Source organism: Salmo salar, chromosome 04 (assembly GCF_965601325.2).
Source record: "Salmo salar chromosome 04, fSalSal1, whole genome shotgun sequence".
In the NCBI taxonomy this organism is placed as follows: Eukaryota; Metazoa; Chordata; class Actinopteri; order Salmoniformes; family Salmonidae; genus Salmo; species Salmo salar.
The window spans coordinates 22,869,724-22,893,845 of NC_138294.1; the positions used below are offsets into that span (position 1 = coordinate 22,869,724).

Consider the following 24,122-nt stretch of genomic DNA (forward strand, 5'->3'; position numbering starts at 1 on the left):
GGTGGCGGATGGTCTCCTGAGGGATCTCCTCCCAGACCTGGACTAAAGCATCCGCCAACTCCTGGACAGTCTGTGGTGCAACGTGGCATTGGTGGATGGAGCGAGACATGATGTCCCAGATGTGCTCAATTGGATTCAGGTCTGGGGAACGAGCGGGCCAGTCCATAGCATCAATGCCTTCCTCTTGCAGGAACTGCTGACACACTCCAGCCACATGAGGTCTAGCATTGTGTTGCATTAGGAGGAACCCAGGGCCAACCGCACCAGCATATGGTCTCACAAGGGGTCTGAGGATCTCATCTCGATACCTAATGGCAGTCAGGCTACCTCTGGCGAGCACATGGAGGGCTGTGCGGCCCCCCAAAGAAATGCCACCCCACACCATGACTGACCCACCGCCAAACCGGTCATGCTGGAGGATGTTGCAGGCAGCAGAACGTTCTCCACGGCGTCTCCAGACTCTGTCACGTCTGTCACATGTGCTCAGTGTGAACCTGCTTTCATCTGTGAAGAGCACAGGGCGCCAGTGGCGAATTTGCCAATCTTGGTGTTCTCTGGCAAATGCCAAACGTCCTGCACGGTGTTGGGCTGTAAGCACAACCCCCACCTGTGGACGTCGGGCCCTCATACCACCCTCATGGAGTCTGTTTCTGACCGTTTGAGCAGACACATGCACATTTGTGGCCTGCTGGAGGTCATTTTGCAGGGCTCTGGCAGTGCTCCTCCTGCTCCTCCTTGCACAAAGGCGGAGATAGCGGTCCTGCTGCTGGGTTGTTGCCCTCCTACGGCCTCCACGTCTCCTGATGTACTGGCCCGTCTCCTGGTAGCGCCTCCATGCTCTGGACACTACGCTGACAGACACAGCAAACCTTCTTGCCACAGCTCGCATTGATGTGCCATCCTGGATGAGCTGCACTACCTGAGCCACTGGTGTGGGTTGTAGACTCCGTCTCATGCTACCACTAGAGTGAAAGCACCGCCAGCATTCAAAAGTGACCAAAACATCAGCCAGGAAGCATAGGAACTGAGAAGTGGTCTGTGGTCACCACCTGCAGAACCACTCCTTTATTGGGGGTGTCTTGCTAATTGCCTATAATTTCCACCTGTTGTCTATTCCATTTGCACAACAGCATGTGAAATGTATTGTCAATCAGTGTTGCTTCCTAAGTGGACAGTTTGATTTCACAGAAGTGTGATTGACTTGGGGTTACATTGTGTTGTTTAAGTGTTCCCTTTATTTTTTTGAGCAGTGTAGTTTTGATTAATGGAAAAGGTAAAGGATCTTCTAAATCAATTGAGAAAATTGTTCATGCTACAGAGCACCATCTAATATTGTAGACAAAATGAAAAATTCAAAAAAAAAAAAAAAAACATTACTAAACCACAGCCGAAAAATGCCAGAAGTATAATCTCCAAGACAACCACATCATGGAATAATATTCTTATTTATTAGAGTGAAACAGGTGAGAGGTATGTGAAATGAGTTTTGGCAAAATACTATACATTTTTCAGTGAGTTATACATATACAGGTCACGTTAAGATATAATATATATATATTAGTTGGCTAATATTATAAGAAAATAATTGAAATACAATATTATTCACATCATAAGAGCCTCATATAAGACAGACACAATCAGAGTATCATGGGTATAATTTTGAATATTTTTTATTTTTTCCAGAGTCACTGAATCTTTAATGTACACATGTCAATGTGTAATGAATGAGCTGCATATATCCGTCGTTAAACGGGTGTGGTCTGTGGTCACTAAAGATCCCATGGCACTTATCGTAAGAGTAGGGGTGTTAACTCCAGTGTCCTGGCTAAATTCCCAATCTGGCCCTCATACCATCACGGTCACCTAATTCTCCCCAACTTACAATTGGCTCATTCATCCCCCTCCTCTCCCCTATAACTATTCCCCAGGTCATTGCTGTAAATGAGAATGTGTTCTCACTCAACTTAACCGGTAAAATAAGGGTTAAATAAAATAAATAAATAAAAAATATATGCTACCAATGATGCAAACAAGATAACACTGTACGTTAAAGTACATAATGGTATCTTGTTTGCATCATTGATAGCATAAAGGCAGCTCATTCAAACAAGATGACATAAAATTCATTATGTGTACATTAAATGATGTTATACATTACATTAAACATTCAATGACCCCCTTTCATTATTTGGGTCAATGAATATTAGGCAGTTAAACGTATGGCGTGGACAGGAATATTGGATAGAAAACCAAAGTGACACATGAGATGATCAACTTGACTTAGATAGTATTGTGCAGAAAAACATGATTTACACCAATACACATCTTTGCAGACAACTTTCTGACAAGCTGGGATCACAACAATCACTGCAGTGGGGGTATCATTTTAACTGATAACACAGTATTATACAGTATTAATATTTAGTTATTTTGAACATTCAAACTCATGTTTTGGTCAATGTAACAGAATATAGATATTTACATGGCCATGTGCATAGGTGCTTCAGAGAAACTGTTAAAACAGATGTCAGTGAATGGGAGGGATTCGGTGCGTTTGAGGTTCTGGGTTAAAAAAAAACAAGGTTCAGTGAGTAATAAAAAATTCACTTGATGATGAAATGGATGGAGCGAGAAACGGAGAGAAAGAGAGAGGATGGGATAAAGAATATCCTCTATTATGACGATGCTCTCATTTAGAAAGAGAGAAAGAGGAAGACAGAGAGGGAAAGGAGAGAGCAACAGACAGAGAGACAGACAGAGACAGAAAGAGAGAGATAGTGTTGATGTGTTCTATCTGTACTGGAGGAAGCGTTTGAGAAGGTTGGGGAGGTGTAGCTGAGGGATGAGGTGTAGTCGAGATCGGCCCATATAATCTCTGATACTGAGACGACACAGCTGATATAGTGGCTGAGGTATTGCTGCAGAGAGAGAGAGAGAGAAACAGAGGGAGAGAGCAAGAGATCGAGAGATTATCTGATTAATCCAAGACAGCCTCAATATCATCCACTTGTATAAACCAAATAACAATGTTTTACAAGGGATTCTGACTTCTTCCCATCAGCTGAATGGAGATATTTCCTAACCTGGTCCCAGATCAGAAATAGTATCTATCAGAAAACGTATCGTATCGGTTTCTGATCAGACCACAAGTTTGGCATGAAAACAAACATATGAGTTAGCTATACAGTACAAACTGATCTGGAATCAGGCTAATATTCCCATGTGAACTGAGCATAATCTTACCTTCATGCAGCAGTAACGTCTCCTCTGCTGAGCTGTTAGGTGGGGCTGACTCCACCGGTCTCTTCAGCTCTAGGTTTTTAGCGTTAATGTTCGCTCCAAACTCTAACAACACATTGATGATCTCAGTACAGTCCTTCTGAGCTGCTGCATGGAGCGGGCTCTCCAGGAACCTGCCCTTCTGCACATTGGCCCCTTTGGAGCAAACCGGACACCACTGGTTAAGTTCAGTAGGTCACACTGTAGCAAAATGGTTTACAACAGAAAACATTAATTTATGCTCTGATTGGACACATTTGTGTAGTTCCTTCCCATTTCACTCAGTTTCAAAAGATTCTCCCTCCTGAACACGCTCCATGTTTGTGAGTACAGCATCAGGTAAAACAATGTCCCGTCACATACCTTTCCTTAGTAAATGCAGAATACAGAACGAAAAAAAAAAGACAAACGGATGAATCGTAAAAAAGAAAATAAAAAAATGCATTGATGTCAATGGGAGAGATCATTTGAAGTTGGGACCAAAGTGTCTGGTTAGTTACTGACCTCCATGGAGGAGTTTCTGTGTGCACTGGAGTCCTGAGGAGATGCAGGCGATGTACAGGGGGGTTCCTAGGTGAGGAATATCATAATCCACGTCTGCTCCCCATGTGATCAGTGCCTCCAGACAAGCAATTCTGCCTACACACAATACGTCCTGCGTTACCAGGGTACTCTCATTCAGAAACGCATTCAGTAGTCTCATCTTAGAATAGAGGGGGGGAAACATACTAAAATTACCGCCAGAGTATTTCAAAACCTTACTGTAACGTGACAGCTATCTGTATGACACACATATCCTGCGATGGCAGTCCTGCTACAGTACCTTTGCTGGAAGCTTCGTGTATGGGCGAGGGCTGGCATATCTCTGACTGCGGCTTGGCACCGTTTTCCAGCAGTACCTCTGTACAGGTGGCACTGCCCGCTGAGCAGGCATTGAACAGCGGCGTCACCCCATCAATGGTGGTGGCATTTACCTGATCAGATAGATGGAGCATTGTCAGAAAACCATGAGTATCTATACGTTACAACAAAGGCAGGTCAATCGGAATGTAAAACAATTAGTTGCCGCCACAAAGTTACAACAAAGGCAGGTCAATCGGAATGTAAAAAGATGAGTTGCTGCCGCAGCATAATGATGTCTCGTTCTGACGTGGAGTGATTGTGTTTGTGTGTGCATCCGTTTGGTCATGACTTACATTGGCACCAGCTGCAATGAGCGCCTTGGCGCATGACGCGTGGTCTGACAGGCAAGCCTCATGCAACGGCGTCACATGGTCTATGGTAGGGATGTTTGCGTTGTAACCCTGGGATGACAACAAGAAATGTTTACATTCATTATATAGGTCTCACTTTCCCTACACTTAATTTTGTGTAAATGCTCCACAGATGGTCATACTATCAACACACTATATGTTGATAAGCAGCTGCTTGCTAAGGTTACGGTTAGGTTTCGAATACGTGTTACACTCTTAGAAAAAAAAGGGTTCCAAAAGGGTTCTTCGGCTGTCTCCATAGGATAAATCATTTTGGATCCAGGTAGAACTCTTTAGGGTTCCATGTAGAAAAGGTTCTACCTGGAACCAAAAGGGTTTTACCTGTAACCAAAAGTTGTTTTTTTTCAAAGGGTTCTCCTATGGGAACAGGCAATGAACCCTTTTTAGTTTCTAGATAGTGTAGAGTTAGGGTTAAGGTTAGGTCTAGGGTTAGGGTTGAGTTTAGGTTTAGGATAAGGGTTAAGGTTAGGGTTAGCACTGAAGTTAGTAGATAGATAGTTCAAATTTTACTGATAGTCTGTAGAGCATCTACAGATGGACTATCCAAATAAACTTTTGGAAATCTGACTACGAGGGAAAATGGCAAACATATCATATGTATCTTATCTGGAACGTACAGAAAGTGCATCAGCATTTTATTTTACATAAAGGTGTCAAAAAAGTTCCTCTGTCTTAACACTGTATAAACAATTGACCAGAAAGCTTTGCCTTGTGGTGCCCCGCCCCTCTGTGTGTGACTCACCTGTGAGAGTAGGGTCCTGAGGGCCAGGAGACGGCCCTGACACGCTGCCTCGTGGAGAGGAGACCGGTCCGCCCATGACCCTGGGAGAGGGACAGACAAAACACTGAGCATCTCCAAAACAACACACATTACAGTCTTACGTTTACAGTGATAGCGCTTCACTATCATACAAGCTCTTATTGGTCACATCCACATATACATATACACATATATAGATATATATATACACATATATATATATACACATATATATATATATATATATACACTGCTCAAAAAAATAAAGGGAACACTTAAACAACACATCCTAGATCTGAATGAAAGAAATAATCTTATTAAATACTTTTTTCTTTACATAGTTGAATGTGCTGACAACAAAATCACACAAAAATAATCAATGGAAATCCAATTTATCAACCCATGGAGGTCTGGATTTGGAGTCACACTCAAAATTAAAGTGGAAAACCACACTACAGGCTGATCCAACTTTGATGTAATGTCCTTAAAACAAGTCAAAATGAGGCTCAGTAGTGTGTGTGGCCTCCACGTGCCTGTATGACCTCCCTACAACGCCTGGGCATGCTCCTGATGAGGTGGTGGATGGTCTCCTGAGGGATCTCCTCCCAGACCTGGACTACTGCATCCGCCAACTCCTGGACAGTCTGTGGTGCAACGTGGCATTGGTGGATGGAGCGAGACATGATGTCCCAGATGTGCTCAATTGGATTCAGGTCTGGGGAACGGGCGGGCCAGTCCATAGCATCAATGCCTTCCTCTTGCAGGAACTGCTGACACACTCCAGCCACATGAGGTCTAGCATTGTCTTGCATTAGGAGGAACCCAGGGCCAACCGCACCAGCATATGGTCTCACAAGGGGTCTGAGGATCTCATCTCGGTTCCTAATGGCAGTCAGGCTACCTCTGGCGAGCACATGGAGGGCTGTGCGGCCCCCCAAAGAAATGCCACCCCACACCATGACTGACCCACCGCCAAACCGGTCATGCTGGAGGATGTTGCAGGCAGCAGAACGTTCTCCACGGCGTCTCCAGACTCTGTCACGTCTGTCACATGTGCTCAGTGTGAACCTGCTTTCATCTGTGAAGAGCACACGGCGCCAGTGGTGAAGTTGCCAATCTTGGTGTTCTCTGGCAAATGCCAAACGTCCTGCACGGTGTTGGGCTGTAAGCACAACCCCCACCTGTGGACGTTGGGCCCTCATACCACCCTCATGGAGTCTGTTTCTGACCGTTTGAGCAGACACATGCACATTTGTGGCCTGCTGGAGGTCATTTTGCAGGGCTTTGGCAGTGCTCCTCCTGCTCCTCCTTGCACAAAGGCGGAGGTAGCGGTCCTGCTGCTGGGTTGTTGCCCTCCTACGGCCTCCTCCACGTCTCCTGATGTACTGGCCTGTCTCCTGGTAGCGCCTCCATGCTCTGGACACTACGCTGACAGACAAAGCAAACCTTCTTGCCACAGCTCGCATTGATGTGCCATCCTCGATGAGCTGCACTACCTGAGCCACTTGTGTGGGTTGTAGACTCCGTCTCATGCTACCACTAAGTGAAAGCACCGCCAGCATTCAAAAGTGACCAAAACATCAGCCAGGAAGCATAGGAACTGAGAAGTGGTCTGTGGTCTCCACCTGCAGAACCACTCCTTTATTGGGGGTGTCTTGCTTATTGCCTATAATTTCCACCTGTTGTCTATTCCATTTGCACAACAGCATGTGAAATTTATTGTCAATCAGTGTTGCTTCCTAAGTGGACAGTTTGATTTCACAGAAGTGTGATTGACTTGGAGTTACATTGTGTTGTTTAAGTGTTCCCTTTATTTTTTTGAGCAGTATATATATATAACCAGCACATTCCCATTCAAGTCTGATACATTGACAGCATTCATCAAAGCCTTCACTCTCTGTCAGTATCCTTATTATTCTATCATTACCGTAATCCTAATCTAGAATTACTTCCCAAAAGACAGTAGTACCAGTCCACTATCCATGTTCATATGTTCAGAAAACTGAAACCCAGTTGTCACAGCTGTCACTAATATCACAGAGCATATAATAGAGCGCTGGATAGGTTTTCACTCTCTCACTGTGTGGATGGAGCTATATATAGCTGTAGCTCAACCAAGCAGGCCATCTGGCAGGCATAGCCTTGTACAACTGGCAGGCATAGCCTTGTGCGACTGGCAGGCATAGCCTTGTACAACTGGCAGAACAGAGCTCAGTCTCTCCCTACACACCCAACAACACTACCATCCACGTCAGAGAACAACATTTAGGTGTTTTTTTAAAATATTTTATTAATCCTTTATTCAGGTGAAATCCTATTGAGATATGAGTCTCTTTTATGAGGGAGCCTTGAGTATAATTAAATGTCAGCAATACTTCCACATAAACATCACACAGCAATGCAGTGCAATATTCAATACTACATACCCATGTCTCCGTCTCCCCACGGAACATCTAGCCATTGATAGGTATATGACATTCCTGCCTGTAGGAGAAGAGGGCGCCTGTCACATACTGTACTGTTACTGTACTGAAGGGTCTTGTTGTCACTCCATGGATTCACACAGGCAGAGCTGTGACTGTGACTGTGCCAGCCATCTTTGGAAGGGCATCTGCATCACCTGACAAACTCATGTAGTACATTGAAATGGCCTGTTGTTGCGACTATCTTTTATGATAAATAGGACAACAAAAATACTGTATATTTATTTTTTGTTGTTGCAAATACCTTTTTAATATATAGACCAAAAATGACATTAATTTTGATATATATTTTGGGGGGAAAGGACAATAACAGAGATTCCTCTATCAAGGTGCAATAACATAACAACAGGTGCCAATGATGACCACCACTGCTGCAGAGATAAGTAGAGTTTGGAAGCTATTCTTAGGAAGCACATGTTAGAACCACAGTAAGTAGTTAATTCCAGTCACAACAGCAACAGTGACCTGGAATCCCCCCCTCTCTATTTTCTACCCTTTCTCCAGGAAGCCAGCCAACCTTTCCCACGGTGGTGATCCTCTATAGCTGGTTGCCTGGTGCGGCTGAAGCCCATTATTCTCATTCAGACAGCACAGGGTGTCTCTCTTCTAGCAGGTTAAAATGGTGGCTCTCATGAATATTGCAACAGTGCACTGAACATGTGACTTTGCTTTTGCTTAAGTCTCCCATTTGCCACACTGAGCAAGAACACAGGAAGCGGAAAGGGCTATAATATCTGGAATTTGTATTTCTGTTTATTTCTTCTGCTTAAATAACAAACTACTGCATTTAGAACATTTGAATGTCAAGGGCCAAAGTCAATTAGTAATCACCCAGTTACAACCCTGATGTGACCCAGCTACCGTTTAGATTAGATACAACCGTTAAAGAGATATAATCCGGTTTAATCGACTGAAGCTGCTGCTTAGTCCAGTTCAAAGGTCATACTCTTATTGTCTTGTGTGAAAGAGTCATGAGAGCACATGGTAACTTCAGCTGTTGTAGGTCTGTCATGAATAGACACATACCCCAAGGTCTACTACACATAGGCCTAGTAATACTACTACTACTACTACTACTACTACAAATAATAATAATACACTATAATAATGTGTTAAATAAATAAAACATGCATGTGTTATGATGTAAGCTATATGGATCTGTATTCACATCAATAGGATAAGCACTGGACTGTTCTAGGGACCCATTTGACCAGATGTTTCCAAGGCGTTTGTTTGATTATGTCATGATATTCTTATATCATAGAGCTTCATGTCACATGCTATAGCACAGTCCCAAATAGGCTGGATGCCTATGAGAATGTTCCAGAACAGTTGCCTTTTTCACGAAACATTTCCATGTCAACCCCTCTGTCTACCTCAAATAAACTTGACACGAACAGCACTGGTGTCCAATAATAACGTTGCACAGTGACAGTCCGAGACGCACTCACCCAGTGCGCAAATACGCAATTGTGTGTGCGTAAAACGCTACTGACCTTGGCTAGTTAAAATACCCCAGCAGCGTTGTTTCTTTTTTGCGGTGTAATCGTCTGTGTTCTCTAACGTTCTTTTCCTCTGCGTGTTTTCTGGCTGCTGCTCGCTCGAGCTCTCTGCAGGTGGAACTTCAGGCATGTTTACATCAGCTATCTGTCCCCGCAGCACTGTGCACCATGATCCAGTCTAAATCCTGCTCTCTGGTTGGCTGCTCGGCTTGTTGTCGTTTCACAGCCAAGGACAAGCACGACAATAACATGAAAAGGCAGAGAGGGAGGTAGGGAGAAAGTGTGTGTGAGAGAGAGAGAGAGAGAGAGAGAGAGAGAGAGAGAGAGAGAGAGAGAGAGAGAGAGAGAAAGAGAGAGAGAGAGAGAGAAAGCGATAAGAAAGTGTAGGGGTGAGATATTGTGATAAGGCGAAGAGAGAGACAACTGAGGGGATGAAGAGAATGTGGTGGCTGTGGCAGTGGCACCCTGCTATTTTTATCAGAGGTTAAGAAATGGCTTAGACCAGAACAGCCTTTACCCCGCTGGTCTTAGGGTTAGGAACTGTTCTGTTTATAAAGGATTCATTCTGCATGGTTTGAAATATTAAAGTTTGACCATTGAGTTGAGTACAGTATTTTCTCTTTTGAGTATGCCTAGTTGCTTATGTAACAATCATTTGCTTGCAATATTCAAATGCAAAAGCCATGTACTGTTTATAACATTGGTCACGTTATAAGGTCATAATTGTCAGGTTATATTTCAGAGACCGACATAATGCAGGTTTTCATTGGTACTTAATTCATTGATCAGTCCTTGATTGACCAGAGAGTTCACATACCTGATGTCCCTGGTATGAAATAGTCCTTGATTAGAAGGGAATTTTAATAACTAGTTAATAAGTATTTTGTCTCTCCAGAGCCATAATTGAACAGCCCTACTATAGGTTATCAAATCAAATAGACTAGTTAAACTAGTTGTACTTGGGGATGGAAAGCTAGAGCCTCTCTAACCTCTCTCTAACATGCTTCTGTTCAGCTCAAAACATTCCTGGCTTACAGTCGCTGTGCGTAACCTACGTGGAGTACGACTACAGGCTGCAGCCGGTAACTGCCAAGTCTCAGCTGTGATAGAAACTGTCTATGAATTGTGTGGCATTTTAATAAGGGCACAGCTCCTAGATACGGGCACCCATCCAAGGGCATGCACAATTATACATACACATACAGCTGCAAACCTTTGGTTTGAATATATTAATTTGACATACTCTCAAAAATGTGCATTTCATGTGTCATCTAATCAGTCCACTTGATGATTGCAGTGCAATGGAATACGCTAAGGGCGGAAGCAATTTGGAATCAGAGACTTCTGTCATGCCAACCCAACATGCCGTCATGATGCCAAAGGTTCTGGGTCTTTTCCCTCATCCCAGGTGTGGTTGTTAACAATGCAGTGCTTTCCCCCAGTACCTCAGCAAGAAAAGAGCATTGAAAGACATCAAGAAGGAAGTATATCTAATACACAATGTATCTAAGTGTTCCTAATGTCCCCGGCCACAACGATAGGCTGGGTAGTTCCTGGGCAGACTGGATACAGTTGCCTGGCATGTTACAGACACAGAGCTTTTAGAAAGCTGGAATAACCTAATACACACACTTTACTGTAGAATGTATGTGTATGACCCTCTACTATAGAATAATAGTCTGTTGCCTTTCACAGAAATAGCTACTTACTGTGCCCTTGTCCAAAATCATAAAACTCTTCTGCAATGCGGGCAGCCTCCTTCCGATTCCCCTTCACCACGTAGAAGTGGGTGAGAATATTCAGGCTGATCTTGACAAAGAGCTTGACGCAAAACAGAGCGAATATGGAGAGGTAGACATTGGAGTAGTGTACTGTTCCAAAAGACTGGCTATCCACATTTGGAGTCATTGCTTCCTTGCTTGACTAGCCTTGCTTATGTCTTGCCTGGCTGTCGGTGGCTGGCTGCTAATGTTTTGGAAATTTAAATGGGGGGCCTGGCTATCTGTGTTGTGTTGACTCTGGTACTGGGTCATATGCCAGCCTAGAATGACACAGAAATTCCCCTCAGCAGCTGGGTCGAGACCAGATAGGATAAGTTGGAGAGAGCAGCTGTATTATAGCGCTGCCTGCCTGCCTGTGGGACAACTGGGGCCCATTGGGTTTGTTCCATTTTGTTGTGATGCTTCGGAAAGATTCAAAAATATGCGTTGAGTATTTCTTCTCTTGAGGTTTAACATTATCTTGACTCATATACTTTTACTTCAAAATTATATTATCCAATCAATTGTCTGCTATCATGAAATTCCAAGCCCTTAGTGGTAGTGCGAACTGCAGTTCACCTCCATAACACATTGGGGCAATGTGTTCACTTTAATGTTCCATCGATTACGGAAAAACCATCCAGTTCCGTATTTCTTTGTGTCAAACTACAGTTCCTGCTTTTGCTGGTAGAAGTGTTTCGCATCGTTGTGAATGAAACTGTTATATAATTGTATTTCAAAATGAATACAGTGTTGTCGAGGGCAAATTCCCTCTTCGCCTTCTCGCTCAGCGTGATGGCAGCTTTGACGTTTGGCTGTTTCATCACGACAGCGTTCAAAGACAGGAGGGTGCCGGTGGATATCCACGTCTCGAGAGTAATGCTGTGAGTGATGACTAGTTATTATTATTAGTATTAAACTACAGTGAACATGCATTGCTTTGGTTTAGATAGATCACATTTTTATTCGTATAAATAGTTATAGGTCTCAATTGGCTACATAGCTAGCTCGGTGTATGAGTCTTTGCAATGGTGCCAACTAATTCTAGCTCGAGGTGATCATTGAATCCATATGGCAATATTGACGCCAGTCAATCTAACAGACACCAGTGTATTAAACTGCCTGAGCAATGAACAACCGTTGTTTTTGTCTTTGGCCACAATGTAGCCTGCCAGCCAGACCGGATGCCAGAGCTGCTGCTTGCAACATTGTATCCAATAATTGAACAGCACGTCAGCGCGGAATATTTTGTCAAACCGCAAACGAGCTGCCAGCAGATGGAATGTTTCCGACCTTACTTTTGACATTTCGCTATCGTCACATACACTATTATCAAGCTAATGCTTTATGTGAATACTTCCATCCGTACACATTAACATATCACCTTACAATTTGTAGCTACAGATCTATAGTAGCCATTGCTCAGACCTTGGAACTGTGGTATGCCATTCTTGTAGCTGTACCAAGCCATACAGTGCAAAGTGTAGCTAGAGAACATTGCCTAAATGTACAGCCAGAAACCATAAAGTAAATGTAGTCTATGGTGTAGCCAAGACAAAAAAACAGACATTTTGACAGCTTACTGTTCCACGTGGTGTAAGAAATGTCTTGGCCTAATTCTAGGATGCAATGCGCTGCACGCAACTAACTCGGCCTTTACCATTTGACAGGAAAAACGTGGATGACTTCACAGGACCCAGGGAGAGAAGTGACCTGGGGTTCATCACCTTTGACCTCTCTGCTGACATAAAGCCCATATTTGACTGGAACGTCAAGCAGCTCTTCCTCTACTTGTCTGCCGAGTACGCCACCAAGAGCAACGTACGTGTCTTACAATGGGTGTATACATTATGTCTTGAAACGGTTTACCATTTTAGAAAGAAACGGGGAGGTACCTACCTGAATTTATCTAATGGAACTCTTGTTTTCGTTGCAAAATGTTTTCCTTTTCGACTGAACGTTTTCTGTTGCGAAATGTTTTGCAGAATCGCCGTGATGAATACAACCCAGACCTGTTCTCTTTCCTGTTGATCTATCAATTATCATTATCATACGTTCCGCTTGGCTTGCTTTGAAGGGATGACCTTCTATAGGTAGATTACCCTATATATAGAATTGCAGCAAAATAGTCATACTTCTACACCACCAGGAGCAATGTAAGAACTGATCTCTTTCCTTTATGATGTATCCATGATCATTATCACACGTTCCTCCTCTTGGCATGGGTAGGCTGGTTGCCACACACTGTTGACACATTGGTTCTTCTACACATCACACACATTTAATTGGTGGAAGCCAAGAAGGCAATATGGGTTGAAGGCAATATGGTTTGATGGGTGACATTTTATAAATAGTGTATCCTAAGAAGTAGCCTGGGTTGGTCTCAGGTCTGTTTGTGCTGTGGTCATATGGTCATATGTAAACTATGACTATAGGAATTGGATACATAGTCGTGAAGAGAGCACGACAACAACTCTTCCCCCTCAGGAGGCTGAAAAGATTTGGCATGGTTCCTCAGATCCTCAAAAAGTTCTACAGCTGCACCATTGAGAGCGTCTCGACTGGCTACATCACCGCCTGGTATGCAATTGCTTGACAATCCACCGTAAGGCGCTACAAGGGTAGTGCGTACGGCCCAGTACATCACTGGAGCCGAGCTCCCTGCCATCAAGGACTTTTATACTAGGCGGTGTCAGAGGAAGGCCCTAAAAATTGTCAAAGATTCCAGCCACCCTAGTCATAGACTGTTCTCTCTGCTACCGCACGGCAAGCAAGCCATGAGACAGATAATCAAATGACTACCTGGACTATTTGCATTGACACCCTTTTTTTTTTAAATATATATTTTTTTTGCACTGACTCTTGCACCGGCTCTATCCACACTTACTGGACTCTACCCACACACACATACTACTAACACTCCAATACACACACACACACACACACACACACGCATATTAACGCCACACACACACAGACACACATTCACACACGCTGCTGCTACTCTGTTTATTATCTAACCTGATTGCCTTGTCACTTTTACCCCTACCTACATGTACAGTGCCTTGCGAAAGTATTCGGCCCCTTGAACTTTTCAACCTTTTGCCACATTTCAGGCTTCAAACATAAAGATATAAAACTGTATTTTTTTCTGAAGAATCAACAACAAGTGGGACACAATCATGAAGTGGAACGAAATTTATTGGATATTTCAAACTTTTTTAACAAATAAAAAACTGAAAAATTGGCCGTGCAAATTTATTCAGCCCCTTTACTTTCAGTGCAGCAAACTCTCTCCAGAAGTTCAGTGAGGATCTCTGAATGATCCAATGTTGACCTAAATGACTAATGATGATAAATAGAATCCACCTGTGTGTAATCAAGTCTCCGTATAAATGCACCTGCTCTGTGATAGTCTCAGAGGTCCGTTTAAAGCGCAGAGAGCATCATGAAGAACAAGGAACAACACACCGGGCAAGTCCGAGATACTGTTGTGGAGAAGTTTAAAGCCGGATTTGGATACAAAAATATTTCCCAAGCTTTAAACATCCCAAGGAGCACTGTGCAAGCGATAATATTGAAATGGAAGGAGTATCAGACCACTGCAAATCTACGAAGACCCGGCCGTCCCTCTAAACTTTCAGCTCATACAAGGAGAAGACTGATCAGAGATGCAGCCAAGAGGCCCATGATCACTCTGGATGAACTGCAGAGATCTACAGCTGAGGTGGGAGACTGTCCATAGGACTACAATCAGTCGTATACTGCACAAATCTGGCCTTTATGGAAGAGTGGCAAGAAGAAAGCCATTTCTTAAAGACATCCATAAAAAGTGTTGTTTAAAGTTTGCCACTAGCCACCTGGGAGACACACCAAACATGTGGAAGAAGGTGCTCTGGTCAGATGAAACCAAAATCGAACTTTTTGGCAACAATGTAAAACGTTATGTTTGGCGTAAAAGCAACACAGCTCATCGCCCTGAACACACCATCCCCACTGTCAAACATGGTGGTGGCAGCATCATGGTTTGGGCCTGCTTTTCTTCAGCAGGGGCAGGGAAGATGGTTAAAATTGATGGGAAGATGGATGGAGCCAAATACAGGACCATTCTGGAAAAAAACCTGATGGAGTCTGCAAAAGACCTGAGACTGGGACGGAGATTTGTCTTCCAACAAGACGATGATCCAAAACATAAAGCAAAATCTACAATGGAATGGTTCACAAATAAACATATCCAGGTGTTAGAATGGCCAAGTCAAAGTCCAGACCTGAATCCAATCGAGAATCTGTGGAAAGAACTGAAAACTGCTGTTCACAAACGCTCTCCATCCAACCTCCACTGAGCTCGAGCTGTTTTGCAAGGAGGAATGGGCAAAAATTTCAGTCTCTCGATGTGCAAAACTGATAGAGACATACCCCAAGCGACTTACAGCTGTAATCGCAGCAAAAGGTGGCGCTACAAAGTATTAACTTAAGGGGGCTGAATAATTTTGCACGCCCAATTCTTCAGTTTTTTATTTGTTAAAAAAGTTTGAAATATCCAATTAATTTCGTTCCACTTCATGATTGTGTCCCACTTGTTGATGATTCTTCACAAAAAAATACAGTTTTATATCTTTATGTTTGAAGCCTGAAATGTGGCAAAAGGTCAAAGTTCAAGGGGGCCGAATACTTTCGCAAGGCACTGTACATATTACCTCAACTACCTCATATCCCTGCACATTGACTCAGTACCGGGACTTCTTGTATATAGTCTCGTTGATATTTAATTGTGTTACTATTTCCGTTTTTATTTTTAGTAAATGTTTCTTGCTTTTTAACGCTGCATTGTTGGGAAAGGGCTCATAAGTAAGCATTTCACAGTAAAGTCTACACCTGTTGTATTCTGCTCACGTGACAAATAAAATTAGATTTGATACAGATCTGGGATCAGGCCACCTAGGAAGGTGGAGTGCATGGTAAAATGGCTGCCAGCTAGTGATATTTAACTGTGACGTGTTGTGCTTTCTTCCAGGCCCTGAACCAGGTGGTTCTGTGGGATAAGATCGTGCTAAGGGGAGAGAGCACCAAGCTCAACCTCAGAGACATGAAGTCCAAGTACTTCTTCTTCGATGATGGAAACGGTCTTCGGTAAGCATCCTTTGTTCACCCTCACACTTTTATTCTGGTGCCAGTAACCTAACGATAACAATTCATGTTTTTGATGTAGCGTTGGTGTGGAATCTGTCTTGCTGTCATTTTATTTCATCAAATCAAATAGTTTGTCACATGCAGTTTGCAGCCGGTATAAAAGGCACATCGACATAATAATTTTGCTACACCTTTTAAACCTGCTATAAACTATCTGAAAAATACAATTTAATCTGATTTTACATAGAGAAACAAATATTTGTTTTGCATTTAGGCCTACATTATGTTGAATAGTTATGGAACACCCTTTGTATGCAGCAGAGGGCAGTATAGGACCGCTTTTGGCACCTCTCCTGCTCCTGCTCCTCCCCAGTCTTTTGAATGAGAATACTGTAGGCATGCTTTGATGTTTAAGGCCTTTGTGTGATGATCTCTCCACCAGGGCGAACAAAAACATCACCCTGACTCTGTCCTGGAACGTGGTGCCCAACGCTGGGATCCTGCCCCTGGTCATGGGCTCTGGCCACATATCTGTCCCCTTCCCCGAATCATACGAGACCACCAAGAGCTACTAAACTGTTCCACCGTTTGTATTTGTTGTGTAATCTTTTATGACTTTTAATAAAAAGTGTACATTTGGGAAAGGTTCGATTGTATGCCTTTGCATTGATGCTGCCACAGAAAAAAGACTGTCTAAATGTTGCTAGCAGTGAAATCCTTGCGTCTTTTTTTCCTAATTTCCTCTCAAAGCTCATTAGAGGAGAGACCTTGGATCCTCTACTTCAATGCACTGTGAGAGAGGTGAGGAAATCACGAGGAGGAAGCAAGGATTTGACTGCTAGTAATCCTTGGTTTAAATGGTCATTGCTGAGATGGACTTAGTAACTAGAAAGTCAGGACTCATCATGCTTCATGTAACTCTACAGTAGTACTCAGTACCTGTGTAATGAATGGCAATGTGAAATTGTTGAATAATTACATTTTTTTTTTTTCACTGCTTTCTTTTTTATAAAAAAACATCTGAAAGATAATTCTGTATAATTGGTTATTAGTAGAGAAACGGAAGAGGATTGGTTAAAAAGGGTTCCCGAGTGGCTCAGCTGTCTAAGACACTGTATCTTAGTGCAAGAGGTGTCACTACAGTCCCTGGTTTGAATCCAGGCTGTATCACATCCGGCTGTGATAGGGAGTCCCATAGGGCGGTGCACAATTGGCCCAGCGTCGTCCGGGGTAGGCCGTCATTGTAAATAAGAATTTGTTCTTAACTGGCTTGCCTAGTTAAATAAAGGTAAAAAAGAAAAACGTGTCATGTTTACATTTTACTGACAGATGGCGCCATATGACCACAAACACAACCTACCACTTAACCTGAAGCGTTAATAGTAGTTGCCACATTTAGAATGATGGACATAGGCCCATAAGATCATTTTCGATATCTTATAATTGAGTTCCACAAAACAATATCTGTTCTATTCATAATGTTTTGAAATGATGGTATATGAATATAATGGCTACAACGGTATCGTTTGAAATGTGCCTATGTGCTCTAAATAACTGAACATAGTTCAGTGTCCCTGTAAATAATGTCCATAGGTAGTAGACTAGACTGATTGACGATTTCAAAATGTAATTGAAGGCCTCACATTTGAGTGGGTTTGGGGAGGTAGCGAGTGGAAAAACATCCATTGTATGACACAATAGGAACAGAAAAGCCAAAGGTTGTTGACACAGCAGCCACAGTTGAAGGGGAAATGTAATTATAGCTAGCAAGATATTTGTATTCAAGAGACTGATTTTAATCTTGGAAAATAACTTGGAAAATAACAAATTCATATGAGTTGTTCTTAGACCATATGTGATATGCAGGGGAACCAAACAAGAGTCGGGGAAATTCAGCTGCAAATAGCAGAGCGCCCTGCTATTTAGACGAAGGGTGTTTAGTGAAGAGTTGTACAGGTTATTAAACCCAAAGTGACTTCCACTTTAAGACAAGGGGGAAGCTCACCAGGGCAGCAGGGTATCTCCTAAACTAAGGCCTAGATTAAATCAGATCATGCGTTAACTAGCGATAGCTGACACCTGCATTACAGCTGATGTTTAGGCAGTGTTGGAGGTGGAACTGGGTTGGAGCTGTCCAATTGGTGAGCAGCCTCTTGTGCACTGTCACGAAGCCACACCCGCCCCACTGGCGTTAGAAGTTCAGAACGAGAAAGTGTATGCTATAAAGAAATAATTACACCGAAATGAAAAATCATTCAACGAAATGAGGATTTATATCATTCTAATCGAGGTGTAGGTTACATTCCAGGGTTCGAACAAGGCTGCATGGGATTTATGTTAATGCAACTGTGTAGCCAATGGATATGTCTGCTTTAGGTGTAATGCCACGAGCTGCTGGTGGATTTGACAGCTCTAAGGAACAGTTCAAAGTTCCAAAACGGGAGGGTTGGTTGTTTAAAAAGAAATTGGCCACATGGGAGGGTTGTGCGTTTTTTTCCTGGTTTACATTGGCTCTTTTGCAGGTTTTACTATATAATTTCATCCATCCTAGCCACATTTCCTCATCTGCTTGCATGCGCCTCCACTATATCAAGGGGTTTTGGTACTTCCCTTATGCACTAGAGTTTTCCACAAGCTAACTTTTACTAAGAGGGCAGAAGAAAACCTATTCCCCCTCAGGAGATTTGGCATGGGTCCTCAGATCCTCAAAAGGTTCTAGAGCTGCACCATCGAGAGCATCCTGACTGGTTGCATCACTGCCTGGTATGGCAACTGCTCGGCTTCTGACCGCAAGGCACTACAGAGGGTAGTGCGAACGGCCCAGTGCATCACTGGGGCCAAGCTTTCTGCCATCCAGGACCTCTATACCAGGTGGTGTCAGAGGAAGGCCCTAAAAATTGTCACAGACTCCAGGCACCCTAGTCATATACTGTTCTCTCTGCTACCGCACAGCAATCGGTACCAGAGCGCCAAGTCTAGGTCCAAGAGGCTTCTAAACAGCTTCTACCCCCAAGCCATAAGACTCCTGAACAGCTAATCAAATGGCTACTCAGACTATTTGCATTGCCCCTCTCCCCCTCCTTTACACCACTGCTACTCTCTGTTGTTATCATCTATGCATAGTCACTTTAATAACTCTACCTTCATGTACATATTACCTAAACTAACCGATGCCCCCGCACATTGACTCTGTACCGTTACCCCCCTGTACAGTTGAAGTCGGAAGTTTACATACACTTAGGTTGGAGTCATTAAAACTCGTTTTTCAACCACTCCACACATTTCTTATTAACAAACTATAGTTTTTGTAAGTTGGTTAGGACATCTACTTTGTGTATGACACAAGTCATTTTTCCAACAATTGTTTACAGAGAGATTATTTCACTTACAATTCACTGTATCACAATTCCAATAGGTCAGAAGTTTACATACACTATACTGTGCCTTTAAACAGCTTGGAAAATTCCAGAAAATGATGTCATGGCTTCAGAAGCTTCTGATAGGCTAATTGACATCATTTGAGTCAATTAGGGGTGTTCCTGTTGATGTGTTTCAAGGCCTACCTTCAAACTCAGTGCCTCTTTGCTTGACATCATTGGAAAATCAAAACAAATCAGCCAAGACCTCAGAAAAGAAATTGTAGACCTCCACAAGTCTGGTTCATCTTCGGGAGCAATTTCCACACGCCTGAAGGTACCACGTTCATCTGTACAAACAATAGTATACAAGTATAAACACCATGGGACCACGCAGCCGTCATACCGCTCAGGAAGGAGACGCATTCTGTCTCCTAGAGATGAACGTACTTTGGTGCGAAAAGTGCAAATCAATCCTAGAACAACAGCAAAGGACCTTGTGAAGATGCTGGAGGAAACAGGTACAAAAGTATCTATATCCACAGTAAAACGAGTCCTATATTGACATAACCTGAAAGGCCGCTCAGCAAGGAAGAAGCCACTGCTCCAAAACCGCCATAAAAAAGCCAAACTATGGTTTGCAACTGCACATGGGACAAAGATCGTACTTTTTGGTCTGATGAAACAAAAATAGAACTGTTTGACCATAATGACCATCGTTATGTTTGGAGGAAAAAGGGGGAGGCTTGCAAGCCGAAGAACACCATTCCAACCGTGAAGCACGGGGGGGGCAGCATCATGTTGTGGGGGTGCTTTGCTGCAGGAGGGACTGGTGCACTTCACAAAATAGATGGCATCATGAGGAAAGAAAATGATGTGGATATATTGAAGTAACATCTCAAGACATCAGTCAGGAAGTTAAAGCTTGGTCGCAAATGCGTCTTCCAAATGGACAATTACCACAAGCATACTTCCAAAGTTGTGGCAAAATGGCTTAAGGACACCAAAGTCAAGGTATTGGAGTAGCCATCACAAAGCTCTGACCTCGATCCTATAGAAAATGTGTGGGCCGAACTGAAAAAGCATGTGCGAGCAAGGAGGCCTACAAACCTGATTCAGTTACACCAGCTCTGTCAGGAGGAATGGCCCAAAATTCACCCAACTTATTGTGGAAAGCTTGTGGAAGTCTACCCGAAACGTTTGACCCAAGTTAAACAATTTAAAGGCAGTGCTACCAAATTCAAATTGAGTGTATGTAAACTTCTGACCCACTGGGAATGTGATGAAATAAATAAAAGCTGAAATAATTCTCTCTACTATTATTCTGACATTTCACATTTTTTAAATTAAGTGGTGATCTTAACTGACCTAAGACAGGGAATTTTTCTAGGATTAAATGTCAGGAATTGTGAAAAACTGAGTTCAAATGTATTTGGCTAAGGTGTATATAAACTTCCGACTTCAACTGTATATAGTCTCGCTATTGTTATTTTACTGCTGCTCTTTAATTACTTGTTACTTTTATTTCTTATTCTTATTCTTCCGTATTTTTTAAAACTGCATTGTTGGTTAGGGGCTCGTAAGTAAGTATATCACTGTAAGGTCTACACCTGTTTTATTCAGCATTTCACTGTAAGGTCTACACCTGTTGTATTCGGCGCATGTGACTAAGAAAATTTGATTTGATTTGAATAATATCCTTTTTTTGTCTGTATCTCTGTAATGGTATCTATGTCATTGTATATTTATTTATGTAAAAAAAAAAAAATACCGACTAGAATGGAAATAAGTCCCCGATTTTATTGTGCAATCCCGATCACTTTGAAAAATCTTTTCACTGTTTGAAAATACAATGTCTTTGGAAGGTATTCAGACCCCTTGACTTTTTCCACATATGTTATGTTTCATTCTTTCTTCCCCTCATCAACCTACACACAACACCCAATAATGAAAAAGTAAAATCAGGTTCACATTTGTTTTGCTGAAATATCATATTTACAGTACAAGTCTAAAGTTTGGACACACCTACTCATTCAAGGGTTTTTACTTATTTTTACTATCTTCTACATTGCAGAATAATAGTGAAGACATCAAAACTATGAAATAACACACATGGAATCATGTAGTAAACAAAAAAGTGTTAAGTCAAAATATATTTTATATTCTTCAAAGTAGCCAGCCTTTGCCTTGAGGACTGCTTTGCACATGTAATCGATGTGAAATGGCTAGTTAGTTAGCGGTGGTGCGCGCTAATAGCGTTTCAGTCGGGTGACGTCACTTGCTCTGAGACCTGAAGTAGTTGTTTGGGTAACGATGCTTCGTGGGTGACTGTTGTTGATGTGTGCAGAGGGTCCCTGGTTCAAGCCCAGGTTGGGGTGAGGAGAGGGACGGAAGCTAAACTGTTACACACACTTGGCATTCTCTGAAACAATTTATGAGGTAGTCACCTGGAATGCATTTTAATTAACAGGTGTGCCTTGTTAAACGTTAATTTGTGGAATTTCTTTCCTTCTTAATGCATTTGAGACAATCAGTTGTGTTGTGACAAGGTAGGGGTGGTATACAGAAGATGGCCCTATTTGGTAATTGACCAAGTCCATATTATTGCAAGAACAGCTCAAATAAGCGAAGAGAAACAGCAGTCCATCATTACATTAAGACATGAAGGTCAGTCAATACGGAAAATTTCAAGAGCTTTGGAAGTTTCTTCAAGTGCAGTCGCAAAAACCATCAAGCGCTATGATGAAACTGGCTCTCATGAGGACCACCACAGGAAAGGAAGACCCAGAGTTACCTCTTCTGCAGAGGATACGTTTATTAGAGTTAACTACACCTCAGATTGCAGCCCAAATAAATGCTTCACAGAGTTCAAGTAACAGACACATCTCAACATCAACTGTTCAGAGGAGACTGCGTGAATCAGGCCTTCATGGTCAAATTGGGGCAAAGAAACCACTACTAAAGGACACCAATAAGAAGAAGAGGCTTGCTTGGGCCAAGAAACATGAGCAATGAACATTAGACCGGTGGAAATCTGTCCTTTGGTATGATGCGTCCAAATTTGAGATTTTTGGTTCCAACCGCCGTGTCTCTGAGAGACGCAGAGTATGTGAACGGATGATCTCCGCATGTGTGGTTCCCACCATGAAGCATTGAGGAGGAGGTGTGATGGTGCTTTGTTGGTGACGCTGTCAGTGATTTATTTAGAATTTAAGGCACACTTAACCAGCATGGCTACACTTAACCAGCATGGCTACCACAGCATTCTACAGTGATAAGTCATCCCATCTGGTTTGTGCTTATTGAGACTATCATTTGTTTTTCAACAGGACAATGACCCAAAACACACCTACAGGCTGTGTAAGGGCTATTTGACCAAGGAGAGTGATGGAGTGCCTCATCAGATGACCTGGCATCCACAATCACCCGACCTCAACCCAATTGAGATCGTTTGGGATGAGTTGGACAACGGAGTGAAGGAAAAGTAGCCAACTAGTGCTCAGTATATGTAAGTACTTCTTCAAGATTGTTGGAAAAGCTTTCATCATGAAGCTGGTTGAGAGAATGCCAAGAGTGTGCAAAGCTGTCATCAAGGCAAAGGCTGGCTACTTTGAAGAATCTCATATATAAAATATATTTTGATTTGTTTAACACTTTTTTGGTTACTACATGATTCCACATGTGTTATTTCATAGTTTTGATGTCTTCACTATTATTCAACAATGTAAAAACAAAGAAAAACCCTTGAATGAGTAGGTTTGTCCAAACTTTTGACTGGTACTGTACATAGTATTCAGACCCTTTCCTCAGTACTTTGTTGAAGCATCTTTGGCAGCGATTACAGCCTTGAGTCTTCTTTGGTATGACGCTACAAGCTTGGCACTCCTGTATTTGGGGAGTTTCTCCAATTCTTCTCTGCAGATCCTCTCAAGCTCAGTCAGTTTGGATGGGGAGCGTCGCTGTAAAGCTATTTTCAGGTCTCTCCAGAGATGTTCGATTGGGTTCAAGTCCGGGGTCTGGCTGGCCACTCAAGGACATTCAGACTTGTCCCAAAGCCACTTCTGTGTTGTCTTGGCTGTGTGCTTAGGGTTGTTGTGCTGTTGGAAGGTGAACCTTCGCCCCAGTCTTAGGTCCTGAGCGCTCTGGAGCAGGTTTTCATCAAGGATCTCTCTGTACTTTGCTCTGTTCATCTTTCCCTCGATCCTGACTAGTCTCCCAGTCCCTGCCGCTGAAAACCATCCCCACAGCATGATGCTGCCACCACCATGCTTCACTGTAGGTATAGTGACAGGTTTCCTCCAGATGTGACGCTTGGCATTTAGGCCAAAGAGTTCAATCTTGGTTTCATCAGACCAAATCAGGTTGTTTCTCATTGTTTGAGATTCGTTTAAGTGCTTTTTGACAAACTCCAAGCGGGCTCTCATGTGCCTTTTACCGAGGAGTGGCTTTAGTCTGGCCACTCTACAATAAAGGCCTGATTGATGGAGTGCTGCAGAGATGGTTGTCCTTCTGGAAGGTTCTCCCATCTCCACAGAGGAACTCTGGAGCTCTGTCAGAGTGGCCATCGAGTTCTTGGTC

The 24,122-nt window shown here is 42.8% G+C and overlaps 2 protein-coding genes across 4 annotated transcripts; one reads left to right on the forward strand and one right to left on the reverse strand.

Moving 5' to 3' along the window:
• Positions 1-1,654: 1,654 nt before the first annotated feature.
• Positions 1,655-11,273, reverse strand: LOC106602379 (ankyrin repeat and SOCS box protein 5). Of its 3 annotated transcripts, none has more exons than XM_014194974.3 (7): positions 11,008-11,273; positions 5,296-5,375; positions 4,476-4,583; positions 4,103-4,253; positions 3,784-3,918; positions 3,244-3,435; positions 1,655-2,918 (listed from the first exon to the last, which is right to left on the reverse strand). In XM_014194974.3, exons 1-7 carry the CDS (start codon positions 11,204-11,206, stop codon positions 2,791-2,793), a joined length of 993 nt encoding a protein of 330 aa, XP_014050449.1. In that variant the 5' UTR covers positions 11,207-11,273; the 3' UTR covers positions 1,655-2,790. The 3 variants fall into 3 exon arrangements, with proteins under 3 accessions (XP_014050449.1, XP_014050450.1, XP_082830310.1); XM_014194975.3 differs by lacking the exon at positions 11,008-11,273 and adding an exon at positions 9,293-9,684; XM_082974184.1 differs by lacking the exon at positions 11,008-11,273 and adding an exon at positions 7,740-7,841.
• Positions 11,274-11,689: 416 nt separating this feature from the next.
• LOC106602378 (signal peptidase complex subunit 3) lies at positions 11,690-17,490 on the forward strand. Its single transcript, XM_014194973.3, has 4 exons — positions 11,690-11,942; positions 12,729-12,879; positions 16,073-16,188; positions 16,631-17,490. Exons 1-4 carry the CDS (start codon positions 11,800-11,802, stop codon positions 16,761-16,763), a joined length of 543 nt encoding a protein of 180 aa, XP_014050448.1. The 5' UTR covers positions 11,690-11,799; the 3' UTR covers positions 16,764-17,490.
• Positions 17,491-24,122: the final 6,632 nt, after the last annotated feature.

What these genes read in the sequence shown, in the direction of transcription:
- LOC106602379 (XM_014194974.3), bottom strand. Translation starts at nt 11,206, where the DNA reads ATGACTCCAAATGTGGATAGCCAGTCTTTTGGAACAGTACACTACTCC. An exon ending in TCATTGCAGCTGGTGCCAAT is followed by an intron (nt 4,254 to 4,475) that starts GTAAGTCATGAC and finishes CTATCTGATCAG; the next exon opens with GTAAATGCCACCACCATTGA. An exon ending in ACACGAAGCTTCCAGCAAAG is followed by an intron (nt 3,919 to 4,102) that starts GTACTGTAGCAG and finishes TATTGTGTGTAG; the next exon opens with GCAGAATTGCTTGTCTGGAG.
- LOC106602378 (XM_014194973.3), top strand. Translation starts at nt 11,800, where the DNA reads ATGAATACAGTGTTGTCGAGGGCAAATTCCCTCTTCGCCTTCTCGCTC. An exon ending in CACGTCTCGAGAGTAATGCT is followed by an intron (nt 11,943 to 12,728) that starts GTGAGTGATGAC and finishes ACCATTTGACAG; the next exon opens with GAAAAACGTGGATGACTTCA. An exon ending in AGTACGCCACCAAGAGCAAC is followed by an intron (nt 12,880 to 16,072) that starts GTACGTGTCTTA and finishes GCTTTCTTCCAG; the next exon opens with GCCCTGAACCAGGTGGTTCT.